The sequence below is a fragment of the Neoarius graeffei genome, chromosome 26 (genome assembly GCF_027579695.1).
Source record: "Neoarius graeffei isolate fNeoGra1 chromosome 26, fNeoGra1.pri, whole genome shotgun sequence".
NCBI classification, from domain to species: domain Eukaryota; kingdom Metazoa; phylum Chordata; class Actinopteri; order Siluriformes; family Ariidae; genus Neoarius; species Neoarius graeffei.
In genome coordinates this window covers 26643538-26669961 of record NC_083594.1, presented here as the reverse complement: position 1 = coordinate 26669961, position 26424 = coordinate 26643538, and the positions used below count along the sequence as shown (strand labels likewise).

The following is a 26424-nucleotide window of genomic DNA, read 5'->3' as shown; positions in this document are numbered from 1 at the left end:
TGATCGGTAGTGTACACTGTAAAAAATGATTTGTTGTTTTAACTTAAAAAAGTTAGTGCAAGGGTTGCCTTAAGGGCTGCCTTAAAATTTTGAGTTCACTGAAATTAATATAGAAAGTTCACAACAATTTAACTTACTATGTGAATTCCAGTGAACTCAAAATTTTAAGGCAGCCCTTGCACTAACTTTTTTAAGTTAAAACAACAAATATTTTTTTACAGTGTAGCTTCAGGGGCCAAGCTCTTTTTGATTATTTGCGTTGTTTTGGTGCGCCTACAGCTGATAGATTTCGCAATCGTACTGTCCGTGCAAATTCGCGGCAACAGTTCTGTCAGGTGGTCCGCAACGGCTGGCGGCAAATTGTGCTGAGCAATAAAATTACAGATCGTAACTTCTGCTCTTATTACACTTGTTGGTTGATCATCAGTCTTAGGGTTTGCAAACATCGTCATTTGCAGCGTATTCTGTTTCTGGTGCAAATTTCGCTGATGTAGTTTGGACCTCATGTGTTTCCTCACGTCGTAAACTCCAGACACCACAACTTTTATATCTCGCACACAAACTGTGCAGTGCGCATACTCCTCATTTTTCGCCTGAACAATGACACCATTAAATGTCTCCTTCCATTCAGGAAGATACCGCCTGCCGTATCTCATTTTCTTTCTCGGTGTTCCCATTCTTTCACTCAGCAGACGCTATTTAAAATCTCTCAGGTGTAAACAATGTCGCTAGTTCGAACAATGACCGTTTGGCGCGTTTAAATGCAGATCATGCGCATGACTGGAACGAGCGAAGCCTCGCAGTCGCGATACTGCACGACGCTTGAGGAATAAACATCCGGTTTCACATAGTCTGGGTTATCTGCCCCTGCATACACGCTGTTCTTTGTCTATAAATCGAGCTTTTGTATGTTTTTGCGATGATCAGCTGATGATGTTCAAGTAAGATACACAAAATAAATTTAGGTCAGAAAATACTGAAAATCCGTAAGACTTTGTTTATACGTCCGTACGCCCTTGAAATGAGCTAAAATCCGTATAATTTCCGGACAATCCGTATGGGTTGACATGTATGCTTGACACATGGTCCACTAAAGAAAGCTAATGCAGTGTTAATATTTTCATTGGAATTTAAGGTGCTCCTATAAAAAATTACTTTTTTCATTTCCTCCCTTGAGCCCTCTACCAGAATGGATAGCAGATTCTGCCTTTCCAACATGGTCTCAGGATTAAATGTTTATATACATTTACACATGCCAGCTCAGTGAAAGGGTGGGGTTATCGTTCACAGCTCTTCTTCAAACTTTAGTCATTCAAAGTTTGCATGAGATTGTGCACTGGGCTTCTCTTATCATGTGTCCAGCTTTGGGTTGTCACTCGGTTGGCTATCAGGCCAAACATGACAAGTCCAAAGGATATCATTTTTGGACAGCTGTCTTATTATGACCCCCAAAATCACCATGAAACTCAGGCACTTTTTATTTTGTTATCGTTTCTTGTCTTTGCAGTATGCCAGAAAGCTTCAGGAAAGGCGTCATGGCTGTCAGAGTTGTGATTGAATTTTTTGTAGGCTGTACCATGCACATGTTAAAATTCACAGTTAGGAACAGCCGCTGTCTATGGTGCCAGGGACCAGGGTGGTTATTTTTAATGAGATCTGGCCACAAATGAATATATCACGGTTTTGAAGTTTTATTTTATAGGATTCCATGGTCACTATGTACTTAATGTGTGGCAAATGTTGCATTTGTAAAATGAGCGAGGTTCGAAGAAATCAGTTGAAATAAACAATTGTGGCCACACAAACCTAAGCATAGACATGACTGATAATATTATGCTTGGAATAATGTATAAACACATAGAGGACTCACTGGCATTGTGATATGGACATACCATTAGCCATTGTTACCTTTTTGAATTGAATTCTCAAAGTGATGGTCTTTTTTGTCAATTTCCACCAAATAACTGACTGGAGGCCACATATTAAATATAACGTTCCCAAAACATATTAAGTTGTGGAATCAAATTACGTATTTTGTGGCTGTGACTTTGGTTTCTCATCGCAACAAAATAATAACTCTCTTAGTTTGTGGCCTCCAAATATTAACTGGTGGCATTAATGGATTAAGTCATTGCCATGCCTTATTAAAAATTAACTACTGGTGATTTTGCTAAATACAGTGTCATTATCTGGAATTAACAAATGTGTTACTATACAGATACTATACAAATACAGATAGGAACAAGATTTGTACTTCTGGGTATATTTTTTTAAAGAGTGCATCTGGCTGAGACTAGAGGTCTATACTGGGACGAGGATCCCATGTGAAAAAGATTTTAACTTTTATTTTGGTGCAAACAAGCATTCAAATACAAAGCTTGCCAAACAAATAAAGGCCATATTCATTAACATGAATATGCAGAGTTCATTCATTCATATTTCCTAACTGCTTGTGGTGGTTTAAATTGGAATATTAATTGGTCTATATTTTAGAACATCTAAAGTCATTGAAAAATATTGTAGGCAGGAACAAACAAACAAAAAATTCTGTGCACATCTCTAACTGAGATCAGTTATGAACTAGAATGATGTAGCTGAGGTTGAGGAACTGTCACAGACAGAATTCATAGACCATGCTGGAATGTCGGGGCGTTCAGTGTTTTCAAACGTTTCTGGAGGCAAAATGCAAAATTCATAATAAATGTGTGTGGGGGGGGGGGGGGGGGGGGGCACATTTCCTGTTTAGGCCACCCCCATTTTGGGTTAAACGTGCTACATCATGAGCGTCCACCATGATGGTGGACATACAAAGCAACTAGGATGGCAGCCACTGAAAGTGTGTCTGTAAAAAATGCTGAATTTTCTCAGTATTACCACGATTTGAATGGTCGAGCGAAGATTTGATACAAAGAGAAGATAGATATATGTGGTTTTGACCCATATTATTTTAAAAAGTTGGATTTTTCTGAGGATAAGACACTTCTACTGACCATCAAATACCCAGATCTAACTGGTTTGGCAGACTTCGTAGGTCGGCAAATCTCAAATGAAGGCTTATAAGTCCATGGAAGCCTATAACTTCTTTGTCTCTGGATTAATTATTAATTAAACCAGTCAACGATGACAAAACAGTTGTATTTGCAAGGGTAAGTTAGGGCTTCTTTTGCATTTAGTTTACTTCTATGTGTAAACAACAGATGAAGTGTGAAATTTTGACAAGTCTCTAGCTTTATGGCTCACAAATCACATTTCAATTTATCTCAGGTACAATTTTGCTGGAGCTCCTGGAAGCGAAATGGCAATACACATGTTAAAATTATAACAACGACCAAGTGAACCATGACAAGAGAACGCTCATTTTATAGCAAAATTCTAGCAACACGAAATAAAATTCTTCCATGATATTATTGAGAAAGATTTTGAATGTCACCTGAGATAAAATGATTACTGCAAACATGAGCTGTTTTGGTTTTAGCCTCAGTTAGATCTGCTCTGCTGATGTTGTTCAGCTGTGCTTGTCTCCTCTCCATACTAAGCCTCAAAGTTTCCTTGCCCTCTTTCTGAATCACGGACAGAATTCTAAAAAATCGGAACGTACCACGGTCATGAGTACTGTTGTGACCACAACCATATACAGCACAAAGATATGGTATAGCAAAAAGAATGCTTAAAGCAGTGGAAAAACAAAGAGAGTTGCGCACACATGACTATGTTTTGTATGGAATGTCGCTTGACCCCACATTTGTATATCCATCAACATGGCCAACAGCCGGGTTTCTATTTTGCTTTGACCTCACTTGCAAGTCGAGGATAGATACTGTATAGAGATAGACATTTGGAACAGTAACAGCACTACTAAACCACCATGTCACTTCAGCAGCTCCATAATTTAATTTGAAGAAAGATAGTGAAATGCCTGTGTTTTTGCTGGTGTAGTGACACACATAACTAATGCTTTGATCTTTCTTTTGACCTAACCATTAACTCAACATGCACATTCACAATGCCAACATTTTCAGGCCAAGTTCATTTACTTGAATTAAAAAAAAAAAAACCTTAGCTGCACTTTCACCATTTAATCCACTTTTAGCACACTGGCAGGGAAAGGTGAAGTTTGCTTATTGCTGCAACTTCCAGCAGAGATCCACTGATCTACAGAGCCATCTCCATCAGCACTCTAAGGAGAAGTGTAGCTAGTACATTATCACGACAGCATCTCAGACTGTTCTCTGTGGGGGAGAGATCAAATCAGGTGCTCGCTTTAACAATGGTCTAACAATAGAAGGCGTGTGGAGTGTCTCCATCATGACAGAGCTCCCTGATTGTAGGTCCCATTATCTACCAGATTTCTGATTTCAGATGTTCAAAAGGCTTTTTCAGCTGTTTGAATGAGGCTGCAGAAGAAGGTCTGAGTCAAATACCTAGAAGAGCTGGGTGATAGGATTATATGGCATCAATATTCTGATAAATAACACCACATTGCACTTTTGTGATGGTACTGTGGGTAACATTGTTACTTCTACAACACTAGCTGGATTTCCGTTGCAGTTTTGCTCACAAAAGAAGAGATATTTTAAAATTTTCAACAAAACACTAGTGTGAATGGTATGTGTTTCCATTGATTGATGTTATGCTAGAAAAGCAGGGCTTTCTCTTCTCATGATAACTGTTACAGAGCGCTCTTTTTTTTTTACAAAGGTAACATTTCCATTTTTCTCTTCATGTCATGCATGTAACCTAGATGCAAAAAAAAAAAGTTTCCATTTCAATGTCGCTTTATCGACTCATCTGAAAAACCACCTTACACAAGCATAAGAACTTTTGTGATATTTGAGAATTTTTTCAGAAGTCAATCGCTTCCATTACTCATTTTTTACTTCAAATTGTTTCTTAAGCAGATTAACGAAAACACAGTTACTGACAGGCTCAAAGTGACAAATGGCTGGTTAGAACCTTGTTTCATTTGAACTCGCTCAGTGTTTGTTTCTCCAATATTTTTGACTAAGAAGATTGTTTGGTTAATTTTTTTGTTTGTTTTGCTTTTCCTTGCCAGGGCTGTACATGAGCGTATATATATATGTATATATGTGTGTGTTTTTGTTTGTTTGTTTGTTTGTTTGTTTGTTTGTTTGTTTGTTTGTTTTTGCACAAAGCACTGGTGCTATAGAGGTTGATAGTTTTGGAGCCACAAAATTGTAGCATGAGTATAAAACGTCTGTTATCATCTCTAAAAACAACCACTAGTGGTGCAGTTCATCACTTAAACAGGTACTTGACTGGCAAAGGACATGGATGTTGCATAAAGGGCACACAAAATCCAAACATTAACAAGAAACAATAATTTTTTTCGGACATTTCAGATATTTTCCCTTTCATTTTGCCCGTTCATTTCATTTGGCAGTGGTTCTTCTTGAGCTTTTTCCTCGTGGGCTTGTTTGGGGTTTTGGGTTAGAACTTGAAAATACTAGACCATTCTTCATTTTCTCATCATCTAGCAGTGTTGCGCAGCTACTTGCAAGGAATAGTGAGCTGCATCTAAGCTCCCAGTTAGTCCACATTAAATGAAGTTTCACTCAACTGAAGAAGAAATATAGTAAGCAAAGCTACACCAATATGGCAAAGGTAGTTTACTGCTTCAATCAGACATTACTTTTTATTTATTTTTTTAACGGGAGTCAGTGCTATCTCAGTGGTCAGTCAAACAGATATGCAGATTTTTTTTTTTTTTAAATGTTCGGGTCACTTGTTCATTAAACAATAACCCATGATCATTACTCTCACTGCTCCAAAACCAATCTGACAACAAGAGCAAACAAACAAACAAACAAACAAACAAACAAACAAACAAACAAACAAATAAAAGCATGTTCTACATTATAACAAAATGCAGGTGTCAGTATTGCATGAACGTGTGTGTGTGTTTGTGTGTGCGTGCACCTGTGTTTGCACAGTCATTGCATGGTTTGCTGTGTTAACATCACGTGGGGCGATGTAACCACGATACAAAAGTGCTTCTGTGGCTACGCGCTTCTATGCACCTTGGCCTTTGACACGCATAGTCAAAGGGCACAAGTCAGTGTGGACTCAAAATCTAATTAAAAATACTTTGGCCTTTAGTTTTATTTAGACTGGAGCAGAAAAATCCGCTTTGTTTGAGCTTGAGAAATGCTCAGGAGAATGTAGCTTACGTGATCACACTACTTGATCAATAAAAGAGCTTCACAACTGAAAAGCTATTTGATGCAGAAAACAGTGATGTTACCACCACAGTACAAAAAAATGTAGTTAAACTAGTAGCGCCATTACTTGTATCAAAGCTACTGCCCAATACTACTCCCTGAGGAAATGGAGCTTGTTCGCGAGGAATTCTGGGATTTGGTGTTGGATGCATGGACTCTATGCTGATGGGGACATGATTTTTAATTGCACAATAAAATACAACTACCAAGTAGAATAGCAATGCACCACCGATTCACCTCACACAAACCTTCACTTCATACTAACAAGCATCTCTCTCTCTCTCTCTCTCTCTCTCTCTCACACTCACTCACACACACACACACACACACACACACACACACACACACACACACACACACACACACAACTGTATCACATGTTTGCTACTGTGGTAAATTAATTCATCACATAGACTGATTTTTACACAGGATCACACTGTACATCCCTGCATGCAGCTACTCTCTTGTTCAGCTTGTAACAGCAACATGATAAACACTGACAATATAATAGATTTTAGAGCAAAGTCACAAATATAAAGTATTTTTCTAAGAAAGAAACAAGACTAAAACAAGACTAGGCAAGTGTAGTTTCTCTGGACCGCCTTCGAGTGCATGCCATTTGCCACCGCATTTCAACAATGAAGAGGCAATTATTTATCTCATCTCATCTCATTATTTCTAGCCGCTTTATCCTTCTACAGGGTCGCAGGCAAGCTGGAGCCTATCCCAGCTGACTACGGGCGAAAGGCGGGGTACACCCTGGACAAATCGCCAGGTCGGCAATTATTTATGTAGGGTCTAAAAGATATATCATTCTCATTAGAAGTCCTTGAGACATAATTTAGAGTTTTAGGTGATGCTCTGTGTTTCACAAGAAGTGCTGTGGCACTTAGGTAGCTAAGTTGTAAATTCTTCAATAGTGCAGAACATGGATTCATGTAAATAAACAATATAACAGTCAAGGTAAATATGGCCAGTAGCTAAAGATGCCACAGTACATCCTCAAACACCTTCATTAAAGATAAATTATTTGTTACAATAATAGTGGCACTTCTGTGCAAGAAGCGTGTGGCGTGAAGCTCCATACTTAATAGAATATGGTAATGCATCGACCTGATTTTTGATGGCTTTTGCAAATGTACAATGTCCGTACATGTACCACCACAGGGAACCCGATCATAAGTGCAAGACAACGTATCTCATAGATACCGGTACTTGACCACCGGACAACAAAATCTATATAATTTCAAGCATGGAAATGTTAAATAATGCAGAAGTCGGCTACTTCCAAACAAACTCAGTAGATACATACAAATCATTCACTGCTTGCTAGTTTATGCACATTTGAAATGTTATCTACAGTGAAAATTCATCTAGCTAGACTCCTAGTACATCAGTTTATCAATCTCTCATTGAGGAAAAAGATGTGTTTGAGATTTGCCCACTAGGAAGTCCAGCAAAAAAAATGAAACCAAGATAAACCATGTCAGATATTTTTCCACCTTTAATGTGGCAGAGCAACCAACAAAATTCAAGTGAAAAACAATTAGAAATATTTTAGGGGAAAAACAAAAAAGTACAAATGTACACTATCTTGGCTGCATAAATATATACATCCCTTAACTAACAGTTTGATAAAACACCTTTTGCTTGTAATACAGCACTCAGTCTTTGTAGATAACAATCCCGAGCACATCCTGATTTAGAATTTTTATTCCATTCTTCCTTGCAAAAAGCCCCAGATGTATTAAATTGCAAAGTGATCTCCTGTGCACAGTGCTCGTCAAGTCATTCCACAGATTTTCGATTGATTTCAATCTGGGCTCTGACTGGAGCATTCCAAAACACTGACCTTCTTCTTCTTCTGAAGTCATTCCTTTCTTGACATGGATTTGTGCTTTGGGTCGTTATTGTGCTGGATGGTGAATTTTTTTCTTTATCTTCAGCTGTCTAACAGAAGCCTGCAAGTTTTATGCTGAAATACATGGTTACTTGGTGTTATCCATAATTCTCTCTGTCACTCTTGACTACAGCAACAGTCCCAGCAGAAGGGAAGCAGCCCTGTAACATGATGCTGCCACCACCATGCTTCACCATGAGTATGGTGTTCTTTGGGTAATACACTGCCTTGTTTTTTCACCAAAATATGTCTTTTAGAATGATGCCCAAAATTTTCCACCTTGGTCTGATTAGACTATACCATTTTGCCACATGGTTTCGGGGGATAGTATGTTTGGGCAAAAATATGAAGAATACAAGATTGTTTAAAGAGGTTGTTGTCACTTACAGGAGTGACCAGTACTTGCCAGATATTCCTACAGCTCCTTTAACGTTGCTGTAGTCCTCTTTGCAGCCTCCATATTTGTCTTGTCCTTTTATCAATTCGGGAGAAACATACTGTCCTTGGTAATAGTAATGTAGTGCCCCATTTTCGCCCCTTGGTGATGGCATTCGCAGTGTTCCTTGTTACATGCAATGTTTTGGAAATTCTTTTGCACCCCTCTCCTGATCGATACATACCTTTCAACAAAAAGATCCATGCTTTCAGCAGTCGAATGAAACTGAAAAGATGTCGAGAAAATCCTACAGAAACAGCTGATCTTTATTTGGGGTTAATCAGAATCACTTCATGAATGATCGGTGTATGATAATGACTTTTATGACAAACATGAGTTTCAATGTGATTGGTTAATTCTGAGCACAGTCATATGCCCCATTATAAAAGGGCGTGCACACTTATGCAACCAGGCTATTGGACATTTTCTTTTTATATCTACTGCAGAAGGAAAGGAAAAAGGCTTTGTACAAAAAAATCATAATATATTTTTTCCTTTAACAGGCGTCTGGGGCGGCACGGTGGTGTAGTGGTTAGCACCGTCACCTCACAGCAAGAAGGTTCGGGTTCGAGCCCCGTGGCCGGCGAGGGCCTTTCTGTGCGGAGTTTGCATGTTCTCTGTGTGGGTTTCCTCTGGGTGCTCCGGTTTCCCCCACAGTCCAAAGACATGCAGGTTAGGTTAACTGGTGACTCTAAATTGACCGTGAGTGTGAATGGTTGTCTATGTGTCAGCCCTGTGATGACCTGGCGACTTGTCCAGGGTGTACCCCGCCTTTCGCCCGTAGTCAGCTGGGATAGGCTCCAGCTTGCCTGCGACCCTGTAGAACAGGATAAAGCGGCTAGAGATAATGAGATGAGATGAACAGGCGTCTGCGTTTTTAAATGGTCGATTAATACCATGAAACCATATCAGTTTAGCATGCTGTAAAAATTCCAAACCCCTAGGTGAGACTAAATCTTCACATTAAATAAATCGAAATGTCTACCGTACACTTGTCATTAGAAGACATCCAGCCTTACAGCTGTGAAGGTACTGATGTTTATCAGTGTTATGCCTTTGGGAAGATATTTCTGCTATTTTCAATTAAGTATTAGCATTTATAGCATATGTTATGTCGTGCAGGGCATCATGGGATCAGTGAACATCAGTATAACATATATGCTTGGATCACATTACAGTATGTATGTGTGTGTGTGTGTGTATACACATTATATACACAGTGGCATGCAAAAGTTTGAGCACCCTTACTGAAAATGTCTGTTACTGTGAATAGTTAAGTGAGCAGAAGACGAAATGATCACCAAAAGGCATAAAGGTAAAGATGACACATTTCTTTTCAGCGTTTTCCTCAAGATTTGTGTATTATTTTTGTTTTGTACAATTGGAGAGTGAAAAAAGAAAAGGAACACCATGCGAAAGTTTGGGCACTCCAATACATTTGAGTTCTCAGGTAACTTTTACCAAGGTTCCAGACCTTAATTAGCTTATTGAGCTGTGGCTTGTTCAAATTCTTCATTAGGAAAGGTCAGATGATGCAGATTTCAAAGCTGTATAAATTCTCTGACTCCTCAAACTTGTCTCTAAAATCAACAGCCATGGGCTCCTCTAAGCAACTCCCTTGCATTCTGAATAATAAAATAATTGATGCTCACAAAGCAGGAGAAGGCTACAAGAACGTAGCAAAGTGTTTTCAGGTAGCCGTTTCCTCAGATTGTAATGTTATTAAGAAAAGACAGTTAACAGAAATAGTGGAGATCAAGGTGAGGTCTGGAAGATGAAGAAAATTTTCTGAAAGAACTGCTCATTGGATTGCTAGAAAGGCAAATAAAAACCCCTGTTTGACTGCAAAAGACCTTCAGAAAGATTTAGCAGACCCTGGAGTGGTGGTGCACTGTTCTACTATGCAGCGACACCTGAACAAATATGACCTTCATGGAAGAGTCATCAGAAGAAAACCTTTCCTGCATCCTAGCCACAAAATTCAGTGTCTGAAGTTTGCAAATGAACATTTAAATAAGCCTGATGCATTTTGGAAACAAGTCCTGTGTACTGATGAAATCAAAATAGAACTTTTTGGCCACAATGTGCAAAGGTATGTTTGGAGAAAAAAGGGTGCCAAATTCCAGGAAAAGAACACCTCTCCCACTCTGAAGCATGGGTGTGGATCGATCATGCTTTGGGTTTGTGTTGCAGCCAGTGGCACAGGGCACATTTCACTGGTCGAGGGAAGCATGGATTCGAATAAATACCAGCAAATTCTGGAAGCAAACATCACACCATCTGTAAAAAAGTTGAAGTTAAAAAGAGGATGGGTCCTACAATAAGACAATGATCCAAAACACACCTCAAAATCTACAAGGGAATACCTCAAGAGGCACAAACTGAAGGTTTTGCCCTGGCCCCCACAGTCCCCTGACCTAAACATCATTGAAAATCTGTGGATAGATCTCAAAAGAGCAGTGCATGCAAGACAGCCCAAGAAACTTGTAGAACTGGAAGCCTTTTGCAAGGACGAATGTGTGAAATCCCCCAGGTAAGAACTGAAAGATTATTAGCTGGCTACAAAAAGTGTTTACAAGCTGTGATACTTGCCAAAGGGGGTGTTACTAGGTACTAACCATGCAGGGTGCCCAAACTTTTGCTTCGAGCCCTTTTCCTTTTTTGTCATTTTGAAAATATAAAAGATGAAAATAAAAAATAGTTTTTGCTTTAAATATAAAGGGAATGAGTCATCTTTAACTTTATGCCTTTTGGCGATCATTTCATCTTCAACTTGCTTAACTGTTCACAGTAACAGCAATTTTGACCGGGGTGCCCAAACTTTTGCATACCACTGTATATATATAATAAAAAGCATATAAATATTGTAGACTTAGTAGCTGAATCAGAATTGTATCCCTATTTTATATGTGTTCTTTTCTCTAAGCTGTGGTCATGACTCTCCATTTTTCACTTATTTAGCATTGTGTCTGTCGGTTCTCACGGACACCATGGCAACTAAAGCACTATGGCAACCAAGCCGGGGGGCCCTAATTAAGCAAGCTAGTGTCTCTTCTGAAAGGGGATGTGTGAGTGAGGAAGGTACGGACAAACAGAGAGAGAAAGAGACAGAAAGATGGACAGGGTGTGTGTCAGTTATCGCAGCAGGGTTAAGGAGATACAGCGTGCTTATATTCCAACACAAAGCTTGATCCCTGCTCAGACATAAGCTTACAGCTTCAAATGACAAGTGTGAGTGACACATTTTTACAAAATCTCCACCAGTAGAAGTTAAAGCATGTGTGACTTTGAGTTTGGTGGTGGATTCTTTTTTTAAAGAAAGTGAATGTCAATCAATGTTCACAGAAGCCCTGAACCACATTTTTGAAGTGAAATGTCATCATTTCGACTTAACATTTAATACCCCACAATCCATTGATAAGGCTAATTTATTGAATATGCTTGTATGCTTGTGATTTAGAGCTTTAATAAATCTTCCAGAAGCTTATATAAATCTTCCTGACCCAAAATCTGCCGAGCAATCCCGTGTCAAGGTGTAGTTTGGTACCGTTTTAAGTAAAAGACTAAATAACATGGCAGGAAATGTGGCAGTCACAGCTGTCATAAGGATTTGGAAAAACTCACTGGTACATACAGTATACAGTAATGAAAGACCATCTGCAGGATTTACACTATTCATTTCAGAAATTTCTGAATTGTGCAGCTGCCAGATTGAGAGAAATATTTTCTCCTTTGGTTGTCATACTGTCTGTAAAATATTTAAAGCATTGCTTTAAATACTTGAAGTTCCACAGTGCAGAAATATAGCTTAGCTTGAGTTAAAAAAAACTTTTTAAAAAAGATTTATTTCATGTTCTTACGCTTCTTCACCTCACACTGCCTCTCTATTTTGTGCACTTGGAAAATGCCTGAAAATCATTCATGTGATGCATCTTTTCACTTGCTCAGTCGTTTAAATGAGAGAGAGTGAATTATGCTTGAATTAGGATCTCATATTTAAACAGGTCTTGAATTTCACTGTTCACATAACTGCTATTTATCATGTAGTGAGCACATGGGCCCAGTTATTAGTGAGTTATTGGTAACTGGTAATTACATGTAAGGTAAGGGTATAATTGTTTGAATTGTTTGCTAAGGTTTGTGTAAAATGAAAGAATACAATTATTTCATTCACCTTCAGTAACCGCTTTATCATTGTCAGTAGGCATGTTACAATATATTGTGTAATGATAAATCAAGATATGTATTTATAATGATTTGAATCAATGAAATAAAAAAGTATTATGATTATTATCAGGCTGCGTAATTTCTTAGGTTTTCCTAACTGTAATTGCGTTTAGACAGCAAAGGGTGCAATAATTTACAATAGCAGACATACATGTGACTTCACCCTAGGTGGAAGTAAAACAGCTCTAATGCTGTGAAAATGCACAAAAACAGATCTATAATGGGAAAGAGCTGTTGTGTGATTGACTGTCCAAATAGATGTCACAAGAAATTGGAGATCTCTTTTTACAGACTGCTGAAAGCTAAATAAAAGAGAAGCAAATGGAGGTAGTACAAATATTCATAAAAGTTTATTAAGAAATTTCATATTTATTATTAACTTTTTTCATTTTTAATAAAATGAATATTTCAGATAATAGGCTATTGTACTTTATGCCAACCTTTACAAATGTGGATAAATACTTCTTGTTGGTTATTAACAAAACAAAATGAGTAGCGCAGCGGGGGTGGCACGGTGGTGTAGTGGTTAGCGCTGTCGCCTCACAGCAAGAAGGTCCGGGTTCGAGCCCCGTGGCCGGCGAGGGCCTTTCTGTGCAGAGTTTGCATGTTCTCCCTGTGTCCGTGTGGGTTTCCTCCGGGTGCTCCGGTTTCCCCCACAGTCCAAAGACATGCAGGTTAGGTTAACTGGTGACTCTAAATTGACCGTAGGTGTGAATGTGAGTGTGAATGGTTGTCTGTGTCTATGTGTCAGCCCTGTGATGACCTGGCGACTTGTCCAGGGTGTACCCCGCCTTTCGCCCGTAGTCAGCTGGGATAGGCTCCAGCTTGCCTGTGACCCTGTAGAACAGGATAAAGCGGCTAGAGATAATGAGATGAGATGAGTAGCGCAGTGGCTACAATTATCGACACCTTTTCAGATTTACCAATAAAAAAACAATTTTACAAAGGTAAAATCATCTGGATGTCAATAATTGTGGAACGGTGTCGATAACTGTGGACAAAGGTGTCAATAATTGTGGAACAGTGTCACATGATCTGATTCACTAAGTAATCGGGAATCAACTCATTTTCTTTTTCCAGTGGAAGTTTGAGTAACTACTCATGCACAATTTATGTGTTGAAAGTTTTTTTTCTAATTTTGCAATGGCCAAAATATTGTTAAGGTATTGATAATTATAGCCGCCACTCTATTTATGTTGATACAGAATAGGAAAATCAATGATGCATGTTTTGGGGGGGAATAACATTTTCTTCATTTATTTGTTTTCAAAAATATCATGGGAAAAATCGAATTATGAACCCAATATTGTGAATCAAATCAAATTGAATCGTGAATTGGGTGACTCGTTACATGTTTACTAGTCAGGGTCACAGTGAAGCAGTGCCTATCCCAGGATTACTGCCTATGTGGTGGGATACACCCTGGATAAGATGCCTGCCCATCACACAAACTCACACACTCATTTGCATATAGGGCCAATTTAGCACAGCTGATCCAACATTTTTTGGGAGGAAACCAGAGAACTCAGAGGAAACTCATACGGACATGGGGAGAACATATGAAACTCCAGCCAAACAGCGCTGAAATGGGGACCCTGGAGCTGTGAAGCAAAAATACTCCCAGTGTTTTAACTGAGAATGGTCTTATGGCTTATGGTTACTGTTCAACTTCCTATGCAAACCAGTAGGTTCTTGTACTGTGTATAGTAAGCAGTATTTTTAATAAATATATGACCATACAAAGTGAAGAGAAGTGAGATTGGGTGATTAGACAATATGGGAGACTCCCTTCCATTCTGCCCAAACCTTGTGCTCTGTTCTGTCTTCTTTCTTCCCTGTACTGTGTTAATTCCTAAATGTTCAGCACTATACTCATACATTCCCTCAGTCTGCTTTTCTCTTCCTGTTACAATATAATGTTTAACATTTTGTTAAAACCTTTCTTGCTTAAAACCAAAGTGTGCACATCAGTTCATGTGGGAATTACTATAATTATGCCCTTCCACTTGTACAAAGCATTCACATTGTCGTACAACTTATAATTATAGGTTAGGAACTCTGAATTTTCTGTGAAGTCTTTGCATTGAAAGTATGTGTGGCCAAATGTTAATAAGCATGGCTGGGGGGTGAGGAAAGGGATATTATATCCATCAAACAAAGTGGAAGTTGACTGCATAATAACAGCAAGGAGTAATTAAGCTTTGTGTCTTTTAGATTAGTGAAAGATATTAAGATGTGGTTTGTATTTCCAGTGAAAATGTCTCATGTCTTAATCAGAGGAGACTAAGAACAGCTCTTCGCCATCATCTTGTAAAGACCTTGATTCTTCCTTGATATGAACATTCTGCAAAATCAAGTCTGGCTTTCTCCAAGCCTCTTTGCATCACTGCAAATTGGTATGCTTTCAGCCATCATAGTCCAACTGTTAAAACAAAGAACAATCTGATAAATCACTGAAGAAAAATTTTCTCTTAAAAATCTCTCTGCAAGTGCGTTTGCATAAGATTCCAGCCATAGTAACAAAACAGGAAATATACAGTGCTTCTCACCATTGTAAAATTAATGTTTAAAGACGCATCCATGTTTCAGCCTGGGTCTTATATTACTTACTGTGGAGGTGGGGGTGTGGTCGATTGCTTTGTGAATGGAGAGCAAGGCCAAGGGTAGTGGCAAAGTAATCACACTGGAGTATTATTAACAGTGATGTGTGTGTGTGTGTGTGTACCGTTTCAGTCATGACTGAGGGCTTAAAGGAGGAGAGAATGAACTGAGAGGAGGAGGAACTCAAGTTCCAGCACAGAGCCATCCGTGTGTCTTGGTGAGACAATTAAGTAATACAATAGCTGAAAAGTAAAAAGTAAAAATAAAAACACATATCAAAGTACCCAACCTGTCTCCGTCCTTCAGTGGCTCAACACTTCTATTGAGTGTTTGTGTTTCATTTATATTTGCTATTCGTACCATGCACACACATCAGGCAATTCAGATATACCGGTACAGTACCAGTCAAAAATTTGGACACACCTTCTAATTCAATGTTTTTTTCTTTATTTTCATTTATTAAAAAACACTTCATATCTTAAAGTAATAATGGATGTCGTTTTTCTTAGTTGAGCGGTTCTTGAATATAACATCCTACAGTTGTGTAATAGGGCTATTTACTGTATTTTTATTATTTACTATTTACTGTTTGATTATTTGGACGCACGTTTGGACACAGCTACGCATCCATAGATTTTTCTGTATTTGGACTATTTTCTATGGCATAGAACAATACTGAAGACATCAAAACTATGAAATAACATATATGGAATTATGTGGTAAACAAAAATGTGTTGAAAAAAAAACACAGTTTCAGATACTCAGATTGTTGGCGCGCCCGCGTCTAAGATGCACTATTTCGAATAATGAACGCATTGTCGAGAGGGGCAGGGGCCAATATGGACGCGAGCATTTTATACCCTATTTGGAACGTTTTGTGGCATATTATCAGTGTAGGAAATGGGTGCCCGCCCCACTGCCCGTCGCGGTCAGTTTGCAGCAAGGGCGGAATGAATTTATAAGTTGCCAGCCCCACGGGCGGTCCCTCTTTGAGGGGGTTAATCGTTCTCTCGATATTTCATCATATTGAAGGACTTTTCAAGACATTTTCACTAGATTCTATTGGTTTGTTTACTGACGCGGGCGCGGCCATATTGTTTTCGCTTAGAAATAAAATGAGCACTCTGATTGGCTGTTGCTTCGGAGGTTCAGCCAATCAGAGAGCTCGATACACACAGCTCAGTGAAATCCACCCCAAGTCACATCTGTGTCTGTGACTTTGAAAACCAGCATCCAACCACATGAGTTTTGTCAAAATATCACATAAAATTGATTGTTAATTGTTCCAAATATCTGAAAATGTTGTATGACTATCTTGGGATAAAACCACCTGAACCAAAGACCTCTCAAAAACAAAAACAAACTGAAGAAGAGAGAAAGAAAGCACAACAAAAATATGATAAAGATAAGAGAAGGAGAACTGTTGTGGACAGTTGGAAGCAAGCGTTTGACTGGCTGGTATCCGATGACAACAAACAAACTATCTGTGTAGAGCTGCATATGGGCCCTTGTCTAAACGAAAAAACCCAGATAGACTTAGGAAATATGCCAATGGAGCTTTTGTCACTGGTTCTATCAATCTGAAGCATGATGGTTTGGCTGATCTCAAGCAACATAGGTCACATATACATTTATATACATAAACACCAGTAATAAATCATAAAACTAAATTGAATATATGAAATTACATGCATGATACAACATTACATGCATTGCCTCTTTTACAATTTTTCGAAAATTATGCGATATTACAGCGGATTATAGTTGAAATTGGGGCAGGCAACTTTTCAGAGTTGCCTGCCCTGTGGTCTGGCTGATATTTTCCATGAATTTCCTACACTGATAGTATTACTTGACTTCATGGTCTCAATATCGAAAATCTTGCACAAATATGCAACTTCCAACATAATTATCTGGATATTCAACAGATTTCAGCATCGGATGAGTTTGTTTTGACCGCCGCCATATTGAATATACGTCGGACCTGTTCAGACCCATTCGTGTATTTACGCCGCCCTGTTTGTAGCGTACCAAGCGAGTAAAACCTGATCCAAGTCTTTCGCTAGGTGGCGTCTTACGGTCTATGTACAAATATTCGAAAGAGACAAGAAAACATGGATAAGAAAAAAAAGAAAAATACGTCTATTTTGTCATTCTTCGGCAGAGAGTACATTCACCTGAAAAAACTGATACCCCTGATACCCAAGGTAATTAGTCATACTAGATTTACAACTGTTGTATCATTAGTATCTGACATTATTAATTTTCAAACTTCATAGCCTGAATTTGAACCCAAGATTGAAGATTCAGCATCCCATCTGATTCTCTGAAATTAGAAGTAGAGATGATTAGAGACAAGCAGAATTAGACCGTCACAGCATGCAAAAAACAAACCCATTCTTGTGCTATAATTTACAAGGAGGAGATAATATAGATGTGATATATAGTGGCCTGTGGTTGAATTCCAATATATTGTCACTGATTAAACAATATCTCAATATATTTGGTTGAAGCATTGATTTTTGTCATCTATATTGCTTCATATAGCTTCTAATACCAAAAAAAAAAACAGAATTGAGAAGAAAAAAACAGCCCCTGGGCTGCCCCAGCTGTTCATTGGGCTCGCTTCGCTCACTAGGTTCGCTTCAACTGAAGGATAATCACTGGGCCCCCCCATTGTAGAAATGGGCCCCTGTTTTTTCCCAGGAGGGGCCCTGTGGGCCCCTTGACCTGCAAAACAATCTGAGTCTCTGCAGTTTCATATTTTAGATTCTTCAAAGTAGCACACTACTGGCATTATTTTAACCAGCTTCATGAGGTAGTCACCTGGAATTCTTTTCAATTAACAGGTGTCTTGTCAAAAGTTAATCAGTGCAATTTTTTGCCTTCTTAATGTGTTTGAGATCAAACAGTAAATAGTAAATAATACAGTAAATAGCCTTATTCAACATCTGTAGTAATCCATATTATGTCAAGAACTGAACACCTAAGTAAAGAGGAATGACATATCCATCATTACTTTACGATATGAACACCATAAAACATTTCAAATTGGTTTAACGTGGAAATGCAAGTTCACCTGCTGCCTTGAAAATGCAAGTTAACTCAATTTGATGATTCAACTGATAACTTAAAAACTCAAGTGGAATCAACACACGCAGAGCGGGCAAAAGTCTAAATTAGTCAAGACAACTTGAATTACTTAATTCAAGTTTAACTTTTGAAAACTTGCACAGATTAATTTAAATTAAAGCACTTTTCAGAGCTCATTGAGTTAAAGAGAAAAAGTAAGTGGACATAACTAAACAAGGCTGAAATGTTTTACAGTGAAGTGTCTTTAATTAATAAAAATAAAGAAAAACCATTGTATCAGAAGAGGTGTCCAAACTTTTGACTGGTACTGTCTGTATTCCCTTCAGTCTCTTACTCTTGTCCTGATTTCCCTTTTTGGTTGCACTACAAAGCCCCATACAGTCAGCCAGTGCTTCTGATCTCTTCCAAAGCATTGATAATTGATTGTTTATGGGACAAAGTCTTCCTGATTATTTCATATTTCCATCATTCTGTTTGTCCCTGACAGCATGGCACAGCTTCAAGAGTCACTGGGGAAAAATACACATCATCTGCCTTTGGTTCTCTATTATTCATCTCCCCTCGCTCATTTGTTGCCACGGTTAAAAATGCTTACAACTCATACGCCTCTGGAAGTGCATGAGGGATTGAGCTCTGGTAGAGCTCAAACGAAAAGTGTAGGCCTAGTTTATACTCTCCCTAATGAGACCGCCAACCTAGATAAATATACTAACACAGGGAGATGGTTGCGTTGGAATTGGGCTGAAACTGTAGAACCAATGATGTTTGGCAACATCTTTTAACCCTTGCCCACTGTAGGTGTAATTAATGATTTTGTGTATTCAAGATTGGATAAGTGATCACTCTTTAATAATTACATGAAATCAGTCTCATTAAATTTGAAGGTTAATAGTTAAAATGAATCAATCCTATTGAATCGTTTAATTTGACTCATTTGAATTGAATCATACCATAGAATCAGTCTCATTTGAATCGTGTGAAGTGAATCATTCAATGAATCGAGTCAGTGAATCAAATCAGGGAATCATTTAGTGAATCGTTCAATGAATCATTTAGTGAATCAAGTGAATCATTTAGTGAATCAAGTGAATCATTTAAAGAATCAATTAAAGAATCGTTTAAAATTTGATAATTCAAATTTATCACTTACCAAACTGCATCTAATTATTCATACACCTTAGGAATTCTTTGACGATGTGGGCGACTTCAAAGTATTGGAAACAGGCAATGACACAATTTCAATAATAATGGAGTTTATTATAAAAAGATAAAAAAAGGAAATTAATAAAAAAAGGAAAAATGGAAATTTAATAGTTGAATGGCAACAGAATGAAATCTCAGAATGGAACAGTGTTCCTCTGAGTCTGTGTGTGTGTGTGTGGCTAACTCCACGTGTTTGTGAAGGGGAGGAGCCAACTCAGGAATTTGTCGTGCCAGGCACAGCTAGCGTGGAATTTTATCTGCAATCTTATCTCCTTCAAGGCTTTAGTAAGCAAGTTTTCGACTCAGACAAAGGAAAAGGAGAAGGGGCTCTATTTAAGCATGTAAAGGCCTTTTTTTGGAGGTAAAAAGGTTCTAAAGCACTCACTCCTATTTCTGTAGTAATCATTCAATCTACTGAAATCTTAATGAGATCACAATATGAGTGAGTAATGAATTAGAATGTTAAAAGAGAGAGGACGTGCAAAACTTATTGATTAACCAAATTAAAATCAATAGACAAATGATAGAGAACCAAGATTCAGTGTATACACTTCATTTAACTTCATACAATCTTCACATTAAGTGAATAACTAATTCCCAAGACTTAAACTTCTGTTTGCCCAATGCCTTCTTACTGCAGAGGAAGTTTGTCTTCTGTCTGAAGTTGGAAGCTCGAGGAAGTTGCGCGTGCTTCCTGAGGTCAGAAGTCTTCGGTGAGGGAGAGAGAAGTTCTGAAGCTTTCTTTGGTGATCTTCGTAGTTGATAAGACGAAAAGTCTTTGTTCAACACCGTGCACGGATTTAAAAGAAAGAGAAGAGAAGAGCTCTTTAGAAAACTGCCTTTGCTCGCAGCCGCGTACGCATTAAAAGACAAGTAATACTTGCAAAAACCGGTTAATAACTCGCTTGAGTTGATGATCGCGTGTTTCTGAAATCTAACTTGATCAGAGTTAGATAGAGGAGGAAACGCGCGGTTCAGACGTCTGATGGTGAGTACTCTTCTTCTGGTCAGTCTCGGTTGGAGTCCGACGCGAAAGAGCGAAGATGGCCGAGTTCCAAGTCCTTTTGTTGAAACCTGAGGAATGCGATGTCCATGATCCCGCCCAGGCGTGACGTAGTCAACGCGGAAGTTGCCTGGGAGTTGTAGTTCTGACACAAGATGGCGGCATGATACCTACACCCACAGTCACTTTAATGTGTTTGTTGTGTTACCAGGAAAGCAGTTTAGAAATGATACACCAACCTACAGACAACAAACAACCGTGAGAAATTAATGGCAGCACATCTCCAGAGCAATATGCTTTCCATGTGAGAAACTTCTGAAAGGAATCATCCATGTGAGCAATCAGACAAAATGGGCTACATGACTACATATGATGACATGGAAAAGATTTGACATATTCTGATGTCATGAAATTCATCACCGCGATATAAAAGCTTATGAAGTAAAGAAATGAGTGATGAATGGTTAGACTGATTTTGGATTTCAGGTCCATTTAGTGTTCAGTAAATGTAATCCAGTACGATATGCTCACTGAGGAGGAATGGGCGATATTGAAAAATGACTGAAGCTGAGCTTTTTCACTCTACTTGTAGATATCAGGGTGCAACAATAAGTCTGAAGCATATTAAAGTTGAAGCAATATGCAGAAATCTCTGTTCTGTAAAATGCCTCTCTCTTTTTGAATAAGTCTCAATTCATTGGCCCTCCACAACATCTACAAAACAAGAAATGTGGTATTCATGAAAATCCCAATAAATTCAAAAAATTGTTTACATCCTTCTCCTGTTCCCAAGTGTGTGTAAATGTATGCATAAGAAGACTTACTAATGTAAACCTTAACTTGATCGACTTCAAATAATATAATTTGCATGGATTACTGCACTTTTATATCAGGAATATACTGTCGAGATTAAATAGCTTATTTTTATTACAACTGGTTTCCGGTTGAGAGTACACTGTGCATGTTTTGGCTGCTGCTTCTCACTGGAGCCCCCCTTCTTTCTGTGTTTGTATGGTTTGATGTTTGTTCTTTGTTTGAACGTTTTGTCTGCCAGTTGTGGTGTAGCTCCAGACCCAGTTTTGGGCGTCGGTTTCCTCAGGCCTTGGTCCGCCATGGGTGATGCCTGTTCTGCTCACTATGGACTGCAGTGAGCTTGTTGCTCTCTTTAACATCGGGGTTGTCCAGCGGTCTGTGCGGTGCTGCTTCTGTGCTTGCCTTCTGGATCCATGCTGCAGTGTTCTGAGCGCTGTTGCCTGGTGGCGTCATGGCAGCTATGCAGGCAGTGTGGGATTTACCTTTGTGCACCTTTTGGTGGGACTGTGGCCAGCTAAGCCACTGGAGTTACATCCTAGCCTCTTTTGGTGGACTTTTTTTTATTTTTGTACTTGTAAAGCATATCATAAAAGAGTTGACTCTTGTCCTTGGCAGATGTCTGTACTTTTCGAGTGCCCTTCTAGTTCTATTTACTTTTTAGTTCTGTTAACAGTTTCTGAAAATTTTAATAAAAATATGTTCTGTGAGGAAAAAGTCCAGGAATAAAAAGATCTAATAAAGAGCCAAAAGTCTGTACAGAATAATCATGTAATATCTCAGATAACAAATAAATCAACTTACATATTGGGTTAAGTTTGTACCTCATAAGTATTTACCCAAGGATGTGATTTCATGTTGATAAGTGTCTCAAAATTAGAATGATGACGTGATTGAATACAGCTGTTTATTTGTCGAGTTTCAGTCTATTGCTTTGTGTCCTTGGATATATCTTGTATTCTTAAAGTTTTTCATCTCATTTGCAGCAGATTTGTGCTGAGTATTTATCTGGTTATGTTGACAGCAGCAGGTAAAACAAGCTCCTCTCTAACTGTGTGAGTCTTTTTGCATTTTGAAATGCGATGACGATGTATGAAGCACTTGCTCCTGAACAGTACACAGGGGTTTTTTTTGTTTGTTTGTTTATCATGTTTTGAGATGGATCCAGATCCCATTGCTTTCTTTTGAAAAAAACTCAGCTGGCTTGTCTTTATGGCTTGAGGATTTTGTCTCTAAATAGTGTTGGCTTCGTGCTTTCTGCAGCCTAAAACTCACCAGACAAAACACACTGTTGTCTGCACAGACAGTGCTTGTCATATTTTCGCTTACCTTGTTTACCTTGTTTTTTTTTCTTTTCCAGCCCTTCATAGGAAGAGAGAATTTCACTCTGTTTTTCAATGTTAGCACCATTTGCTTATAGACGAATTGGCACCAAAATTGACAGCATTTATTTAGAGTGGCTAATCATCCTTTCTTGCAGCTGAATAGCGAAGAACACAGTTCAACATGGCCGAGTCGAAGGCATACAAAGGTGCCACAGGCAGCGGCCATACTACTCATGTCTGACCAGGGAACACAGCCCAGATATTAACACCTATGGGAAAATTAGAGTATCCAACTAACCTAAGGCTGCTGGGCCATAGAAGGTTCACGCTGCACGCTGCATGCTGCACACTACACGCTACACGCGTGTAAAGAAAAGTGGACAAACGTAGCATGACTTGCTCTGGGCCATAGAACGGCGTTCACGTTGCACGCTGCACGCTGCACACTTCACGCGTGAAGCGTGAAATGAACATGCACACTTTTTTCTAGGCGTGAAGATGGAAATTCCAGTCAATGCATGCGGTCACCGCCGCGCCAGCCAATCAGAACGGGTCTAGGGAGATAACTCTATGCTTTCAGGGGAAAACTTCAGAAAAAAATATAATTGAATGGTATAATTGAAAAATAGTTCTTCATCGGGATTGTCAAGCAGATTATAGAATGTTCAGTGAAATTCACCACGGGTTTCTCTCAGAAGGAAGTGTTCTCGGCTCCAAATTCTGTTCCTTTTTCTCTTCCTCTGTCTCAGTAAAAGCAGAATGAGGCAATCGTCGTCATCCGAAGAGTCCATATTGTTGGTTACTCGGTCAAAGTAGAACAGACGCAACACGTGAAAATCCAAGCATGAAGTTTAATGGCCCAGGGTCCGGTTCTTCACGTGAACGTGTAGCGTGTAGCGTGCAGCATGCAGCGTGCAGCGTGAACCTTCTATGGCCCAGCAGCCTAAGCGCATGTCTTTTGACAGTGGGGGAAACCTATGCAGAAAACATGTAAACTCCACACAGAAAGGCCCTTGTCAGTCACTGGGATCAAACCCAGGACCATTTTGCTATGAGGCAACAGCGCTAACCACTACACTACCGTGCCACCAACCATTTGACTGGACGCACAACATGACATGAGTGAATTTTTCATTGGGTATAACAACAGATACAGGGAACATTCCTTTATTATTATTATTATTATTATCTCCTCATCTGTCCTACAGGTGATGAGCTTATGCCATCATGTGCTGTCCGTCATCCGTCCGACATCGTCCACATTTCACGAAAATCGCTTCTTCTCTCTCAATTCTTCACTGATTTTTATTCTTTTTGGCAGGAAGGTAGGGCTGCCTGGGGTGCATATACCTTCTACTCAAATGTGCATAATTGCAATTAATAATGAAAATATGGAGTAATTAAGCCCTAACGAGCAGTTTCCACACAAATCACTTCTTCTCCTTCAATTCTTCACCGATTTGGATTCTTTCTGGCATGAAGGTAGGGGTACCTAGGGGGCATGTAACTCCTACCCAGATTTGCTTAATTACAAACACACACACACACATACATACATCGTTCATTAACACACTGAACTCAGGGACCGCACATCTCACTTTACCTCGCTCATTTGCATTATTCCACACTACCTCACCTTAACAGCTGCTAGTTTATTTATACTGCTTATTTCATGTTTACCTGCTATACCTCAAGTGCCCTTGACTGTTTGTTTATTTGCACCAATTTACGTGTGTGCGTGTGTGTGTGTGTGTGTGTGTGTGTGTGTGTGTGTATATACACGGAGTGCAGAATTATTAGGCAAGTTGTATTTTTGAGGATTAGTTTTATTATTGAACAACAACTATGTTCTCAATCAACCAAAAAGACTCATAAATATCAAAGCTGAATATGTATGGAAGTTAGAGTGGGGCGTTTTTAGTTTTGGCCATTTTAGGAGAATATGTATGTGTTCAGGTAACTTTCACTGTGCAGAATTATTAGGCAACTTAATAAAAACCAAATGTGTAGCCATTTCACTTATTTATTTTCACCAGGTACACTGATATGACAACTCCAGATTTGCAAATAAACATATCAGACATTCAAACACAAAACAAAAACAAATCAGTGACCAATATAGCCACCCTTCTTCATGAGGACACTCAAAAGCCTTCCATCCATAGATTCTGTCAATTTCTTTATCTGTTCACGACCAACATTGTGTGCAGCAGCAACCACGGCCTCCCAGATGCTGTTCAGAGAGGTGTACTGTTTTCCCTCTTTGTAGACCTCACGTTTTATAATGGACCACAGGTTCTCTATGGGGTTTAGGTCAGGTGAACAAGGGGGCCATGTCATTATTTTTTTCACCTTTCAGACCTTTACTGGCTAGCCACGCAGTGGAGTATTTGGACGCATGAGATGGAGCATTATCCTGCATGAAAATCATGTTCTTCTTGAAAGATGCTGACTTTTTCCTATACCACTGCTTGAAGAAGGTTTCTTCCAGGAACTGGCAGTAGGTCTGGGAGTTGAGTTTGAGTCCATCCTCAACTCGAAAAGGTCCAACAAGCTCGTCTTTGATGATACCAGCCCATAGCAGTACTCCACCTCCACCTTGCTGGCGTCTGAGTCGGAGTGGAGCTCTGTGCCCATTACTGATCCAGCCACAGGCCCATCCATCTGGCCCATCAAGAGTCACTCTCATCTCATCAGACCACAGCACCTTAGAAAAATCAGTCTTAAGATATTTCTTGGCCCAGTCTTGACATTTTATCTTGTGTGCCTTACTCAGTGGTGGTCGTTTTTCAGCCTTCCTTACCTTGGCCATGTCCCTCAGTATTGCACACCTTGTACTCTTTGACACTCCAGGAATGTTGCAACTCTGGAATGTGGCAGAACTGGATGCTAATGGCTGCTTGTTAGCTTCACGCTTGATTTTCCGCAGATCATGTGCAGTTATTTTGTGCCTTTTTTTCCCCACACGCTTCTTTCGACCCTGTTGACTATTTGCAATGAAACGCTTGATTGTTCGGTGATCACGTTTCAACATCTTCACAATTTCAAGAGTGCTGCATCCGTCTGCAAGACATCTCACAATTTTATACTTTTCAAAGTCTGTCAGATCTCTCTTCTGACCCATTTTGCCAGAGGAAAAGAGGTTGCCTAATAATTATGCACACCTGATATAGGGTGTTGATGTCATTAGACCACACCCCCTCTCATTACACAGATGCACAGCACCTGATATACTTAATTGGTAGTAGGCTTTCAAGCCTAAACAGCTTGGAGTGGGACAACATGCATTAAAAGGATGTTGTGGTCAAAATACTCACTTGCCTAATAATTCTGCACTCAGTGTATATGAGTGTTTAGTCTACGTCTAGTTCTTATCTAGAGTGTTTTATACTGTTTAAATTGTCTGTTTGAGTGTTTAGTCTATGTCTAGTTTTTATCTAGTGTTTATACTGTTTATTTATACTGTTTATATTGTTTGTCTGAGTGTTTAGTCTATGTCTAGTTCTTATCTAGAGTGTTTATACTGTTTATATTGTTTGCTTTTTCAATTATTCTATTTTTATTTATTGCATTGCCTGTTTGCGCCG

The 26424-nt window shown here is 39.0% G+C and overlaps 1 protein-coding gene across 2 annotated transcripts in view; it reads right to left on the bottom strand.

Moving 5' to 3' along the window:
* Positions 1-13596: 13596 nt before the first annotated feature.
* The window catches only part of LOC132874353 (acid-sensing ion channel 1-like), a 177264-nt gene continuing 164436 nt past the window's right edge, over positions 13597-26424 (bottom strand). Inside the window, exons 1-2 of one of the 2 annotated variants that reach the window (XR_009651648.1) lie at positions 20335-20716; positions 13597-15224 (exon numbers count right to left, since the gene is read on the bottom strand). Coding sequence is in view for 1 of the 2 variants with exons in the window: in XM_060910472.1 (XP_060766455.1) it covers positions 15207-15224 (18 nt within the window). In the remaining variant the exon portion in view is untranslated. Of the gene's footprint in view, positions 15225-20334; positions 20717-26424 lie in introns of those variants that run through there. The other variant, XM_060910472.1, reaches the window with a different exon arrangement.